At 40.1% G+C, this 15,753-nt stretch overlaps 1 protein-coding gene across 1 annotated transcript in view; it reads left to right on the top strand.

The window, feature by feature from the left end:
* Nucleotides 1-10,379: 10,379 nt before the first annotated feature.
* The window catches only part of LOC147309096 (ras-related protein Rab-2A), a 30,901-nt gene continuing 25,527 nt past the window's right edge, over nt 10,380-15,753 (top strand). Inside the window, exon 1 of the mRNA XM_086271398.1 lies at nt 10,380-10,578. Coding sequence (XP_086127524.1) covers nt 10,533-10,578 — 46 coding nt within the window. The 5' untranslated portion in view covers nt 10,380-10,532. The remainder of the gene's footprint in view (nt 10,579-15,753) is intronic.

Below are 15,753 nucleotides of genomic sequence, written 5' to 3'. Positions count from 1 at the left end.
AAGTTTTACCAAAAGAATTCACAGTCACTTTCTTGTGGTGATACTCAAATACAATGAAACTGCTGAGATATTACTCAAAACCAGCAGAATTTAGCCTATAATTATTCTATTTAATACTGGCATTTCAATCAACCTGATGGACTTACCTAGTGACACCTATTCACATCTTTATTGTATGTTCTTTATCAATGCCAATGTCTTCTCCTGTCCAGAGTGATTTCCTCCTGTTGTTTTCTGCCATCAAACACATCACATTCTGTCAGATTACTTTGCTCCGTAAGAAACAATTAGTTACTACAGCTCAGTATGTCAATAATGAGTATTTAATTAGCTTTTTGGAAAAATCTTTTCATGCTTTGCATTTACCTGCTTGCTTGCTGCCACCAAGTGGTATTGTGTTATATTTACCCACACAGCAAAGAAGATAGAGAGCCTTGGATCTTTTTTCTTTTTCTTTTCTCAGTTTTGCAAGTGTCATCATAGCTGTATCAAAAAAAGCAAATCCTCTGACATATGACAATGTTTGTTTGTTTTTTTTTATTAAAATAAGCTAACATTAACACTTTGAGCCTAGCGACAGTTAAAATTCAATATAGATTCAAAAAATTAAAAATTTATTTCTTGTCGTCAGTAGCAACAATCTGTGATTGTGCCAGAACATATTTTGAATCACCATCATGGGCATTTCAGATTCAGCACAGGTGGCTGATTGTTACACTCTGGAAATTGAATGAAGGTGAGTGTCATAACCCAATAAATCATAAAAAAAAACAACTACCTTTTGGTGAAAAACTTGGTCATGACAGTGCAGATTCCTGACATTTTGTAAGCATGTAACAGTTTGATTATTTTCTAACGCAAGAATGTGAAACTGAAATTAGAAAAACTGTATTTCCAACTGATCCACCTCATGTTGTGTAGTATTCTGGATTTTATATTTATTGAGCTACATCTTTATTTAATCAAAATGCACATTTTTTATGTAACGGAAATGTTTTATTATTTGGCCTAAAGCCAATAAGAAGGTTACTGACCATGTTTATATGAAACATGTGTATACTTACTGCATTTGGTGTATTTTAAGCATATCTAATAAATATTACAGAATGTAACACCTGCACATTGATTTTGCCACCCCATGGGATTTCCACCCTCACATCATCCCTAGGACTATTTCTCTAGATCCACCCCTGCACGTCAGGGCTTACTGGCTAGAACTGAAGGTAGATCCTATTCTATGTTTCTTTTTTACTCTGACTGGGGGCATAATAATATCATAAATGAGCACTGTGTTCTATTTATTAAAGCTTTACTTACAATCTTAAGTATAACTGAGGTTACAGATTAAAAAAGTGAAAGGCCATTTTCCTTACACTTATCTACAATTAGAGGAGTCGCCCTCTGCTGGCCCGGTGCTAAAAAGAATCCAGGTTTAAGGCACTACAAAGAGCCACTGCTCTTCTGTGCAGTGAATAATGGTCACAGAGTTTCCTTTCAGGCTTTTACATGGTTGAATATTTGTTTTCTACAATACAATGATCCATTTAAAGTTCAAGGACTAGGACATCACTGCTTTTAAAATGTCCACCTGTAACCGGTTGGTTTAACTCTTGAATACATGGTGTAAACACAGCTGTCTGTTGAGCTTGGAACTTAGATGTGGGCTGGAATCAAAGGTAACATTGTTTTCATTGTGTGACTTTAGTTTTTTGTTTGAGTCAAATTTATTTTCTGTGTCCCACTGTGAGGACATACAAAATGTCATGAGGGCAAAAGTAACTCTGAACATAAATTGTTACATTTTGGGATTACAAGTAGATAAAGACAGGTCTATCCAGAAAATGAATGTCCTAAAACATAACAGCTGTCAGCAGAATGTTGCTCAATTTTGAGAGTCTGCAATTGAAATAAGGCTGGGTCTATTTTGTGGAAAATTGTGGCTTTTTGAATTTATTGAAAGAATAGCTGCATAAGATGATGCTTTTTATTTTCCAGCGGTTGCTTTTTACAAATGTGAAAAAATCACATTTGAATTAAAAAGAGATAACACTTTATTTCAAGATAATGTTAAATCAGAAAAATCCCATTTAAACTGATGTTAAAGCATTGTAAAACTATTCAAGGAGTAATGGCAAAGTAAATGGTTTTCTTACAAATGGATGTTTTGGGTTTGTTTGGGGGGGTGTTAAACTTACTTACTGTCATATTATTTCCAAGCCTTTCAGGCTGGTTTTCTGAACATATTGATAATTCTGTCTGCACAGATTTATGTTGTTTTGCTTTCTTTAGATTTATTTTTGTACGGTCTAATATTTTGCACTGATTTACTGTAATAACCCCTCCATCCATCACCATCTAATCATGTTCCCAAGACCTGTGTTGTCGACAGAAACTTTTTCTGGTGGACCTCCCAACACAAAATGGTCTTCAGCGGTGGGTTAGATTAAGTGTCATTCAAATGAGCACTGAGTGGCCGAGCCTTAGCCCACTGGGCCAGGTCGGGCCTACCCAGAACAAGATTCATGCGTCCACCCTCCTGTGTGGGCAGAGAGAGCTATAATGGTCTGGTGCTTTGTAGATCAAGTAGCAGTCAGTGGCTTTGGCAGCCACATCCCCAGCTGCCCAAGTTGACTTCAGGAACATAGAGACGAGTGAGGAGCTTGTTCATCTAGGATGACTCAGAGTAGAACATCTGACGAGGATGGATCCTGCATGTGTAACTGGGAGAGAACATGCTGGAGAGATGACGACTCTCACTTGCCTTGGGAAAGCATTGGTGAAAAACATTTCTGCTGGATAACCTAGAGGCTATAGCCAGGTAAGAAGTGGGTCTAAGCATCTTTTCTTAGTCTGCTGCCTCATAAATGTCAAAAAAAATGGCCCTGGTCCTGAGCAAGATTATACATGAAAGCCAGGTCAAAGAAATCTGACAGCAGTCTGGCTGGACTCGCCTAATTCCTCACAATCTTCTCAGAACAGCACTGAAGCACTATCACATCCCAAACCATATCAAGGGAATAATCAGCAGTTACCTGAGAGGGTTCAAGCGTCACTTCAAGGCCAAAGACTACCTACAGAAAGAGATGGTCACCATTCCTGTTCGCTATGAGCATTAACTTCAACGTAACGTCACTATCATTGGAGCAGTGGAAAACGTAAGACAACTGGCAATAAGGGGCTTCATACCTTACAGTCACAACATCTTCCAACATGCAGCCAAGATGATTTCTAGGTTCTAGGTTAACATCGCTGACAAGTGCAATCTGAGAAAGTGGTATGACAATTCACCAAGCGACAGAAACAACATCCACAACACAAGAAGCAGCACAAGCAGAGGGACCATTGAAGGACACTGATAAATCTGACTACCGGGGAGGCTTAAGGCATGACTGTACCAACACAGCCTGCTCCCGAGGTAGATGTGACTCATCATAATATATGAAGTCTCACAGTGGACAGAGAAGAACTGAGATAAGAAACCTGGAGGAGGAACAGAGGAAGTTAGAAATGGTGGAGGTTGGATCCAAGCCGTGACTGCTGACCTGCCAGCAGGAGACTGTTAGAGCATCAAAACACAATCGTGGCCTCAGTCATAACATTTCAACCACTGTGGGCCTCAAAGTGGCTGTCCACATCTTATTGCCATTTTTTTTGTTTAATGTCATGACATTGTCTGTTTCATGCTTTATTTCTAACTATAGAGATATTAACATATTTGACTTACTCATAAACGTTGTCGTCCCAAGTCAATACTTGTGTGATGAATGGCTCCCAGGGGTCCAGGCCCAGGTTACCCTGTCCTTTCAGCTGACATGGACCTTGGGGAGTCTGTAAATTCATATATATGTCTTTTTGAAACTAAAAAAAAGCTCATGAAGCATGGTCTCACTTGAAACTTGAAAGGCATTTGCTATGGGGCATAGGTGAATTAAAACTGTTTTTTGGGGCTGCTCAAGCAATTGGGCTTCAGTGTTTGTTTACAGTACAGCTCCAAATCCATATGCCTTTTATTCACTGTAACATTTAAGTTTTAAGACTGAGAGAGGACAGAGAGGGAGAGAAAGAGAGAGCGCAGGGTGAAGACAGCAAAGAGAGAGAGCAAAAAGAAACTGGTGAGAGTGGACATGTAGTCAAATTCACCAAAGATTATGTAGCTGTAGCTTTACCACATTTATTGACTGTCGCAACACTTTTCAACCTCACACTGGATACGAATAAAATTCCCTCAGTATGGAAATCAGCTTTTGTTATTCCACTATTAAAAGGGGGCGACCCAGCAGTGTTAACTAATTACAGACCAATATCTAATCTATCTGTGCTGACCAAAGTTCTTGAAGCTCTTGTGTGTGAGCAGTTAAAGGAGTTTTTACACACCAATGCCATTTTATCTGAATATCAATCAGGCTTTAGGAAGAATCACAGTACTATCACAGCTGCAATTAGAGTGGTAAATGATATTACTATTGCACTTGATAAAAAACAATACTGTGCATCCCTTTTTATTGATTTGGCAAAAGCATTTGACACTGTTGATCATTGTATTTTAAAACTTAGACTCTTCCAGTCAGGACTTTCTGAGAGAGCAGTGGCATGGTTCTCAAACTACCTCAGTAACAGGACTCGGTGCAATAAATCTGACAGTCTATGTTCTGACTTTGTTACAGTGCACAACGGAGTGCCACAGGGTTCTGTATTAGGTCCCCTTCTATTTATCATTTACGTAAACAATCTTAGTCTACATGTGCCAGATGCAAACTTGCACTTCTATGCTGACGATACAGTTATTTACAGCTGTGGTTCAACTCTTGTCCAAGCCATTGACTCCTTGCAGAAAGCCTTTTTTGCTGTCCAGCACTCATTATTTCAGCTTAAACTTGTTCTCAACGCAAACAAAGCAAAGATCATGTTGTTTTCTAAATCAAGGAGACGAGCCCAAACAATCCCATCAGTAACCACTCTTGAAGGTAATAAAATAGAGTTGGTTCACACCTATAAATATCTAGGAATCTTAATTGATGACTCGCTTACCTTCAAACCACATGTAGAGAATCTTGTGAAAAACCTGAAGTTAAAACTGAGATTTTATTTTCAAAATAAGTTGTGTTTCTCTTTTAATACAAAGAAGCGGCTTGTTGCTGCAACATTCTTGCCTGTGCTGGATTATGGTGATATTCTATATATGAATGCTTCTGCTCAATGTCTTCGAATGGTTGATTCTGTGTGTCGTGCTTCTCTGAGGTTCATCACTAACCGTAAATTTCAGGCTCACTGATTGAGAGACTGGAATAATGTTGTGCATGTTTCTCGTCTTCTCTGCTTTGCCACAAATAATTCAGAAACGTCTTTAATGACTGAGCCTTTGGCTTGAGTTTAATAACTAAAGGCTTCACACTAAAATGGTTCTTTCTCTCACCCTCTCTCTCTCTCGCACTTTTTTTTCGCTTCACTCCGCATGCCAGCCTTGTGCTTTGCGCTGGGAAGAGGGGGGAGGGGCGGTAGTTGCACAGAAACAGAGTGGGAGGGAGAGACAGAGAAAGAGAGCCAGGGACAACATTGTCACATTAGAAAGGTATAGTAATCATCCACAACTATTTTCAGTTGTGGATGATAAAGGACTCAGAAAGTTTATTCATGCATGTGACAGAGAAGGTGCATCTTCTTGGGGACGATCGTGGCTCAAGAGTTGGGAGTTCGCCTTGTAATCGGAAGGTTACAAGGCTTGGACAGTCTCGGTCGTTGTGTCCTTGGGCAAGACACTTCACCCGTTGCCTACTGGTGGTGGTCAGAGGGCCCGGTGGCGCCAGTGTCCGGCAGCCTCGCCTCTGTCAGTGCGCCCCAGGGCAGCTGTGGCTACAATGTAGCTTGCCATCACCAGTGTGTGAATGTGTCTGTGAATGGGTGGATGACTGGATATGTAAAGCGCTTTGGGGTCCTTGGGGACTAGTAAAGCGCTATATAAATACAGGCCATTTACCATTTCTTTTTGTTTTCATATTTTAATTTATATTTAATTGTGTTGTGGTTTGCAGTGTTTTGTGTTGTTTCACTTTAAATGTATTTAAAAGAAGAAGCTGAAAATTGAAATAGTTAAAAGTGGAACGTGAATAGTTTGTTTTTGTATTATATGAGTTATTTATTACATTTTATGTGGAGTGAATAAATAAAAGTATATTTACGGTGGTCCCTAGAGACAAAGCACATACAAACTTCAAAACAGGTACGAACTCTGAAGCACGTATAAACCAATGACTGTATAAAAGATGGTCGATGCGACAGCACCCCAAAAATGAAGCCAAAACGTCTCTATCGCCCCCTGGTGTCTGACTGCAGTATATGTCATAAACCCCGCCTCCTCTATGTTAGCGGATGGGACTAGGGTCAGAGTAAAATAAATTAATTCTCCTAAGATAAACTTTTTCCAAAGATTCTTTCTTTTGTTATCAATAGTTCTCACCACGCTGATTTATGTCCAAGGGGTCTCCTTTCCCATAAGTTTGATTCTAATTCCTACCGCGGTGATGTTAAATTGGGGTGTAACGTCATCATAACAGCTTTGACTGACAGCTGCAGTTACGGAGAAACTTGCGTATCTCTGTTCGGGAATAGCAGATAGAGCTTAGGCTCTGAGAGGACTGCCAGCGTTTACGTTACGAAAACACGCCTGATTGTTTTAACCTGACAGCCTGAGGTGTTTTTCAGTAAACTGGACTACCCGACCGACATAAGGACCCGAGGCCCCGCTGCACTTTTTCGGTAAGTTAAACGTGTTTGTAAGCTAATCCGTAACTACCGTCCTTAGCTAGGTCTCAGGACCTCGCTAGCTAAGATGAGCACTCGGCTGTCGGGGAAACTTGTTTTGTAAAGTTCGTTTAGCTAACCCGTGCAGGTGAATGAATTTACCCTGACTAAAGAAATCAAGAGAAACGTCAGTAACTAATTATCGTTACTGTACTTTCATTACAAGTGTTATACTGTAAAAGCAACAGGCTGCACTCTGCTTCAGCTCCTGTGCAGAGCTGATTATTAAATATGTGCAAACAACAGCATGTTTTCAGTCTCCACATGTGTAAAGACAGTAACACCATTTTTAAAAAAAAATTTAAGATTGTACCTCAGTAACTCCTCATTAATCTGTAACTGTGGATTAAACTGTAGAACTGAAAAAAAATGTAAGAGAAGAGCTAAAGATCCTGAGTGTGTGAGGACAGAAGGATCAGCTTTATTTCAGATTTAAGAGATAAATTTTATAATTCAGTTTGTGATGATTCTGTTCTATTTGTGATTACAGGAGCTGCCCTCAGATTCAGACCTCAGCACCACCCAATGACAGCAGACAGATCATCCAACATGTTCACATGTTAACTGCAAAATTAACTGATGAAAACAGTGCAAAGGTTAAAGTACCACATGTGCTGTAGTGAAAGCTGCAGCTGTTTTATTGATACATTTAAAGACAAAAAGTCAACAGGATTAATCACCCATGTAGCTGTGTCACTGTATATCAGCATTAACAGGACCTGTTTGGTGTTTCAGAGAGCTGCTGATCTCAGACCTGCACAGCTTCCATTTTAAACACTTTATGTACTCAGCTGCATGAAGAGCACGTTTGAGTTTCTCTGACACGATTAAATAAAACCTGATGAAGGTCAAAGGTCGTCACTTGTATGTTTAACTATAAACTTGTCATCTGGAATTCTTTCAGTTTTTTGCAGATAATGTGTTATTTACCATAAAGTGATTCAGAGTTATTCATACCAGAGTAATCAGAGAGGATAATATATTTTTAAATATATAACTTTCTACAGGACTGAATATAATATCTTTATGTAAAAGTCCGGAGACTCTGGAGAGTAACCGAGTATTTATAACGTTACACAAACCAAAGGTCTCCATCACAGTGTTCATGAAATGCTGGGTTTATCCATCTCCTGGGGCGGGCCTACAGAGGAGTGCTGACGATTTCCCTGTGAGGGAGCTGCTGGTGAAGATGATGAGTCCCGCTTGATCAATGCCATGAGCTTCGGTCTTCCTGGTGTTTCTTAAATGAAGACTCTCAGTTGGTCAACAGAATATCTGGCACAGGACAGCTGTGATGATGAAAGAAAGGAAAGACCTTTCTCCAAACCTCTGGTCCCAGAAACCCAGCTTAGTCCTCATGGTCTGCCTCACTAGTTTCTCTCCAGGGTGAATGTAGCTGTTGATATAATATAGACTCTATTATTAAATGAAAAGAACAAATTAGTTACTGAAATTACTGAAACCTTCTGCTGCTGTTTTTAGTTTCAATGTCACCTGACTGTAGACGGTTCTGAAGATTTAAACAGTTTTAGATCCATTACACTCATAGTCTTAAATGCTAAAATCTCAAAGGACAGCATTACATTTTTTTATATTAACAGTAACTCTGGGCCTCTGTGGAGTGTGTAGCTGATCTTATCGCTGTCTAAAAATGTATAACAAAACCTAAGGAGTGCTGAATCATTACATAATACAGACTAGAGTAACAGGTGTGTAGCATTGCTAACTACCCTGAAGCACGTACAAACTCCAAAATACGTAAAAACTGCAAAACACGTAAAAACTCAGAAGCACGTAAAAACTCCAAAACACCTACAAAAGACAACAAGAAGTGCTCCAGAATTCTAGGCACAGTGTTGAGCTTTTGTTACCTAGTGGCTACACAAGCCAGCAAGTACCAACGACTGGATTTGGTGTAGTAACAGGTAAATGAACTTTTTAAATTATTTGTATATATATGAGTGCTTGTGTATAAATACACAAACCATACAAGTATGCTTTCAATTGTGTAATTTAAGTGATCTAGGTAGCTGTGTTTTGGAGTTTGTACGTGCTTTGCCTCTAGGGGCCACCGTAAATATTTATATATAAACATATATAAATAAAACACTTTTTTTTTTACATTTTTTACATTCCTTTTGTGCATAATTTTATATTATTGTTAATTAAATTAGCAGCGGGAATGAGGATCAGCACCTCCAAATCTGAGGCCATGGTTCTCAGCCGGAAAAGGGTGGAGTGCCCACTCCGGGTCGGGGATGAGTTCCTGCCCCAAGTGGAGGAGTTCAAGTATCTCGGGGTCTTGTTCGCGAGTGATGGGAGAAGGGAGCCGGAGATCGACAGACGGATTGGGGCTGCAGCTGCAGTAATGCGGACGCTGCACCGATCCGTCGTGGTGAAGAGGGAGCTGAGTGTAAAAGCGAAGCTCTCAATTTACCGGTCGATCTACGTCCCTACCCTCACCTATGGCCACGAGCTGTGGGTAGTGACCGAAAGAACGAGATCGCGGATACAAGCGGCAGAAATGAGCTTCCTCCGAAGGGTGGCTGGCCTCTCCCTTAGAGATAGGGTGAGAAGTTCGGCCATCCGGGAGGGGCTCAGAGTAGAGCAGCTGCTGCTCCACATCAAAAGGAGCCAGCTGAGGTGGTTCGGGCATCTGACAAGGATGCCCCCTGGGCGCCTCCTGGGTGAGGTGTTCCAGGCATGTCCCACCGGGAGGAGGTCCCGGGGCAGACCCAGGACACGCTGGAGAGATTATATCTCTCGGCTGGCCTGGGAACGCCTTGGTATTCCCCCAGATAAGCTGGGGAGAGGGAGGTCTGGGCCTCTTTGCTTAGGCTGCTGCCCCCGCGACCCGGCCCTGGACAAAGCGGATGAAGATGGATGGATGGATGGATGTTAATTAAATTAAATTAATTAAAGCAACAAAACAACCTGAAGAGCCGGTTCGGAGCCAAAAGAACCGGATCTTTTTAATGAGCCGAGCCGAAAGAGCCGGTTCTCTAAAAAGAGCCGGAAATCCCATCACTACTCTGAATTATTCTTTGACACTACAATTGATCATCCAATTATTAGGCTGCTTTTGAAGGTAAAATTGTAATGTTTATCCAGTCGAATAGAGGTTTGCAACTGTAAAAGGGGATTATTATATTTGTTGCAAACACCATATTCCATTAATACTAATTACACTGCACTGCATGCATGACATGATTGGGAGCTGAGTCCCCCTAAAGGTTTGAGCCTAGAATCGCCATTGCTATGTGGTACTGTTTATGGTATTATGCATACCGCTTCACGGTGTTGTTTCATTTACATTGTTTATCCTTGAATTTGTTTTATATGTTGTGAAGGTGGCAGCAGTGATCTCTGCTCCCTTTTTATTTCATTTTTTATTCATTTAATAACAAAGTGAAGTGATTCTAATACCTCCTGAAAAATTTGTTTGACTTTTTTTTTTTTTAAAAAAGGTGATTTTTCCCCCCATCATTTCCACTAAGAGTGGAAGTAGTGAAATGCATCGTAAATTTCCGAGCAGACCCTGAAGACCTCATTGTGTAGCGTGGCGAGGGCGGACCGTGTGACGTCGAGCCGAGGCTCTGGCTGTTTATTGTTCCTTCCTCAGCACGGACAGAGAGAAACGGGCTAACAGTCTGTCAGCCACTTTCTTCACACGGTAACGTTCGATTTTACGAAGGTGTAACAGGCTAGACAGCTAACTGCACAAACCAGGGGTCATGGCGTATGCGTACCTCTTCAAATACATCATCATCGGAGACACGGGTAAGTTACAACAAGTGCCAGTTAGACTGCCAATTAGCATTTACCTAGCTCTTAGCCGCTAGCTAGCGGCGTATTTCCGCAGTGTTGGATAGTTCAATGACGTGGTAAAAGCAGAGACAGAAGGGGTGGGATGACAGCTCCAATCCTTCTCTATTAACATATTTAGATAACAATAAGCGACCCCTGGCAGTGTTAAAAATCTACAGAGGAATCTTTACACAAGCTGCCTTGGAGTAGCTTGTGTCAAGGTTGATAGCGGCTGATAAATGTTTGGGCCTTTTGTCCCTTTGCGTCGAGGGTGGGGGTGTTAGCCACAGCTTGCCAGCCCAGCTAAGTAGCTTTTCCACCAAATATTTAGCAACCGACTGTCACGACATCCAAATAATGCTTCACTCACTGCAGCTACATACGACAGACAACCACACTACCAATTTCTGTTGTTGTTCATGTCTTATAATTACTAAACATTAGCTTAGCTTCTTGTCAGAGAAGGCCAAGACGCCAAGCTGCACCTCTAATATTCCCTGAAATGGCGTAGAGCAGATCTAATTTCTGGCTACATATATCCATGCGATTTGGAGTCGTTGCATGGTTCCATGTTTTGCGCTTCATTTACCAAAATATAGGTTTGTATATCTTGTGCTGGAAACCGCTCAATTAGCCGGCGGTGTTGTCATCTGTTTACTTTTAGCAGGCTGTACTGATGAGGGGTACCGCTGTGTAGTTGCAGGTACATTTCTATATTATACTGTTACAGCACCAGATTTAGAAAAGGCGGCAGGTCTTACTGTGAGGTACAACGAGAGCTTTAGTAAGATAAACTGCCAGCGATAGTAAGAGGCAGCTAGAAAATTTTCAGAGTAAATAGATATTGGGGAAAGACTCCCATTGTGCGGATATGTAGTTTTGTCTTAGATGATGTACACTGTGGTGGGTTTCATGTTTACTACACTGTTATTGCCAAGCAGGGTCACGTTCTGCCTGCTGCTGTTATGATTTCGTACAAGTATGTTGTTTATCTTCAGTAGTGAATGTTGAAAAGGTCCCAGCTTGATTACACAGATGTCTACACCAGAAATACTCCATCTGTGCGCCACTTACTTTTGCCTCAAGAGGCTTTTTTAAGCACACACGCGGGCATTGCAGTGCTAGCCTCGTTTTGTTTTTCAAGCATATTTCCAGGGGGAAATAGTATTTATTTTTTAACTAAAATATCTGGTGTCCAGGACATAACATGTAATTAATATTAGTGTCAAAAAAGCTGCTGGGCCAAATGTTCCATAGCTATCATCTTCTCATCATATGACATTACAAATTTAGCGTGGGGTGTTTGGGATCACTTTCAGGAATCCCTGGAAAGAAACCTAACATTAGTCTGCCAGGTGAAAATCTAATTGGCTCACTGATTTGTTGTTGTTGTGATCAGTAGAAAGGCTTCTAAATAGGTTTAGGGGCAGAGTAGTAGTAACTGTATACAACAGTAAATAATTGTAAAAACATCATTTTCTGCATGTAATATGTCATTTTAATACAACGTTACATAATCCCAATATATCTGACTGTTCTGTCTGGCTCAATTCATCTGGGGCTGAGAGATACATCAAGAGTGATTTTCAGAAGTAAAAACCTATCCAGCGATTGCTTGAGTAAAAAATATTTTCCAGCATTGTCAATGATGAGACTCAAAGGTGCAGGAGTCATGATGTTTACTTATACTAGGTCATGTGATTTCTGTCAACAGAAAGGTCAGCAGTTACACTTATGTATAGGAGACAGGTCATTTTAAGTAAGAAACTAGCCTGCAATGTTGTTATCATACTATGATGCAAGTCAGACTGATCAGATCATCTTAAACTAAGGTGGGTTGGGGAGAAGGGATTTAATCTTGCAAACAATGTATGTAGCACTGTTCATAAGCTACAATGCTTATTGCTAATTATGTAGCAGTGACTGGGAACAGCGAAGCTGCTTACGAGTTGCTGCATGTAGATGCAGGGAGAGAGGGGAAGGAGACAGTGGGGAGTTTATCTCTTGCTTACCAGCATACCAGCAGGATGGCACCCAATCATATTTATTCAATACAGAAATAAATGATTTAGCCTACCTTTATTAGTGAACATAAGTCAATAGATGTTAGCTGAACAGGTATAACAGTATGAAATATTTGTCTGGTTCTTTATTCCCTTGCTAAAATTGAAAATTTCTAGAGCTATATTTTATCTGTAAACAATGTTAATACCAGGCTATAGCTTAGGCAAAAAACAACAAAAAGCCCAGTGCAAGGCATGTAATTCAGTGGGTGAATCACTGGTATGAGTAGAACTTGCTAATTTTTGCCACCACCTAACTACTTAACTAACTAGTTAGACAACATCAGCTTGGCTTGTGGCAACTTTGTGGACAAAGTGTGGGGCGATTTGCCTGCCTTTGAATGTGAAAAGTGTGTCCGAAAGAGAAAGGGACATCTTCTGGAAGAACTCTTTTTGACTGTGATCGGTTTTTGTATTTTCATTAGGCGGTCAGTTTTTACACTTTTGTATGACTGTATTTAATAATTTTATTTTGGAATTATTTGTTTCTTCTATGTTTAATTTTATAGAATATAACACATCTTATCTTGGTCTTATCTTCACCCTAAAGGAGATATGATGGTTATTAAAATCTAAAACCAGTCATAGACTAGTAGTTGGACAAGTTTAACTTGGGTGTGTCATCTTGTTACCTTGTAACTGCTTTGCTGAGTCAAAGCAAATCCACAAGTTTAAACACCAGAAAAACCTCCGATCTCCAGGTTAATCAATGTTCAGTGAGGCTTTTATTGTGAAAAGTAATCATTAAGGCTTCCATCTTCCCCATGTGCCTAGTATGATGGTCAGTACCAGTAAGATTGGCAGTCTTTTAGTGCTGTAATCATTCATCTACACATGAAGACTGAGGAAGATGTATTTCCAGTCAGTGAGTTTTAGTTGGGTTTTAAGGTGTGATGCGTAGACATCATTTTAGTCTGAGGAAACATTCCCAGCTAATGTCTGTGAAGGTTCTCAGTCATCCAGGTCATCGTAGTCAAAGGAGCTTAGAACTGAAGAAGCTTCTCGGATGAGAGGTGAAACGTCTTCAAGCAACTTAAAGAAGTCCAGACGCTTTTCTTTGCAAGCTCCTTTGATTCCCAGCTAATACACTCATGCAGCTGGTGCTCTTAACCCCACCTGCCAGACATGTATTCAGAGTTGACACTTTTTTCCTTTGGTTGAACTCAATAGTTCAACTAGTTTCTCACAGAGATTTTTCTTTAAAATATTAACTATAATTAATACAGAAATACAGCTGCAGTGTATGACTTTCTAGGGGGAAAAACACACAGAGACAAGTCACTTTGTCCAGTGGCATCCTACCTTTTTTGGCATGTAGTATGTGTTTTGGTAGTTGTTCACCTTAGGTGTAGATTCATGGCCTGCTATTAATTTTCTTGACCTTTATCTAACTTGTCCATGTGTCATTTTAATTTGGCGTCTACCCATTGTTGCTCTAATGCCTGCATCCTTGCTGTGTTGCTGATGCTTTCTGAAATGTGACATTTGTCAAAACTTACCGAGGTGTTTTTTCTTTTATCAAACTGTTCTCCCACTAGGAGCTCAGTCTGAGTGGAGTTTTTTTTCTCCTCCTCTTACCTCATGTAGTGTATTTTCGTTGTTTTTTTCCTATCAGCCTACCTTCTGACATGTCTGCCCAATGTGATGTTTGTGTAAAGTTGGTCAGAAGGTTCCTTTGTGAGTGCGCATGCGCCATTAGCGTGCTGCCTGCTGTAACCCCTAATTTCCCTCGGGATGAATAAAGTATTCTGATTCTGATTCTGATATCATTCCAGGTGTCATCACCTCTCTCTCCTCTTATTTTCTCTCAACCCTTCGTGGAGTGTTTGAGAGGAGATGCTTTGCTTTATGACTTAAAGGAGTAGCAGGGACTTGCACAGGCGAATAATGATAAATTGGATTGACTATTCTGAGACATAGGAAAAGGTTAATTCAGTGTTCACTGTCTCTCTGACCCATGGCCAGGCTGTCCTCAGATATAGCTTGCAGAAGACAAACTGCATCTGAACAGAAATTATAGCTTCAGTACAGATTGAATGTCCAAAAATAGGCTCTGTCCTACTGAACACAGCCTGTAGATCTCCAGCTTTTCAAATTTTAGAGTTTGACCCCATTCAGAGAATTTGAGGTTCATTGTTTCACAGCAGTTTTCATTATGAAAAGCACAGACAGATTTCAATATGCACAGCTATAGTTCGTTGGGATTTTTTATGCAATAATATCCGGTCTTTGGCTAAAATGAACAAATCCTTCATTCGTGGACCTTTTGTTAAGTCCTGCGTGTGTATCTGCTTTGACTAAAGTTTTTTTTTTACAGGTATCCTTGGGAACTTACAGTGGAGTTGTGGTAAATGTTTGTGTGTAGTTTTCCTGTCTAATAATTATGATTATTAGCTTTCCACAATTCACCCCCCCAACAAATGACGTCATTTTTTAAAACTCTTTAGATGTGTTCATGAGAAAGGCTGCAACTAACACATTTTCATTAGTTATTAATCACCTGAGTGTTTTGCTTCAAATATTTGGTCTATGAAACCTTTGATACCAAAGAAAATTGCTCAAGCAAACATTAGTAACATCTATGTTAGGTCATACAACCACCTAAAACTGTAACCAGGCAGAAACATAACTTAAACAGAAACTACCTGTCCTTGACTTGTTTTATCATTAATCTTTTTGCGGTATACAGAGTACGGTGTCCCATAAGCCCTAATTTAAAAGACCTCTTCGCAGTAATGACCAGACTGGAGTGTGAACTGAGCTAAAAAGTGTGTTATTCATAGTTGAGGTGGTTTTCTGATGACAGTAGTGTTTGAGGGATAACATTGCGTTCATGTGTGATTAAACTGGGTTAATGGGGGACCTATAACAGTAAATATTAACTATGTGAAATCTGCCTTGTCAGGATTGTGGGACTGCAATTTGACCAGGTTTGATTAACAAATAGTCCCACAACTTGGGATCTAATAATTATTGTTGTATATAGGGTCCGTCATTCAGAATAGAATGCTGATTGAGTTTAAGTTTTAAGGATCTCTAAAACTATAACTTCAGCTATTTTATATTGTTCTCAACTTCTGAAATC

The sequence above is a fragment of the Aulonocara sp. 'chitande type north' Nkhata Bay genome, linkage group LG18 (assembly GCF_057382095.1).
Source record: "Aulonocara sp. 'chitande type north' Nkhata Bay isolate Kocher_YH1m ecotype deep benthic linkage group LG18, A_spYH_male_GT1.1, whole genome shotgun sequence".
NCBI classification, from domain to species: domain Eukaryota; kingdom Metazoa; phylum Chordata; class Actinopteri; order Cichliformes; family Cichlidae; genus Aulonocara; species Aulonocara sp. 'chitande type north' Nkhata Bay.
The sequence above is the reverse complement of the archived record's forward strand: the minus strand, read 5'-3'. Positions and strand labels throughout refer to the sequence as shown.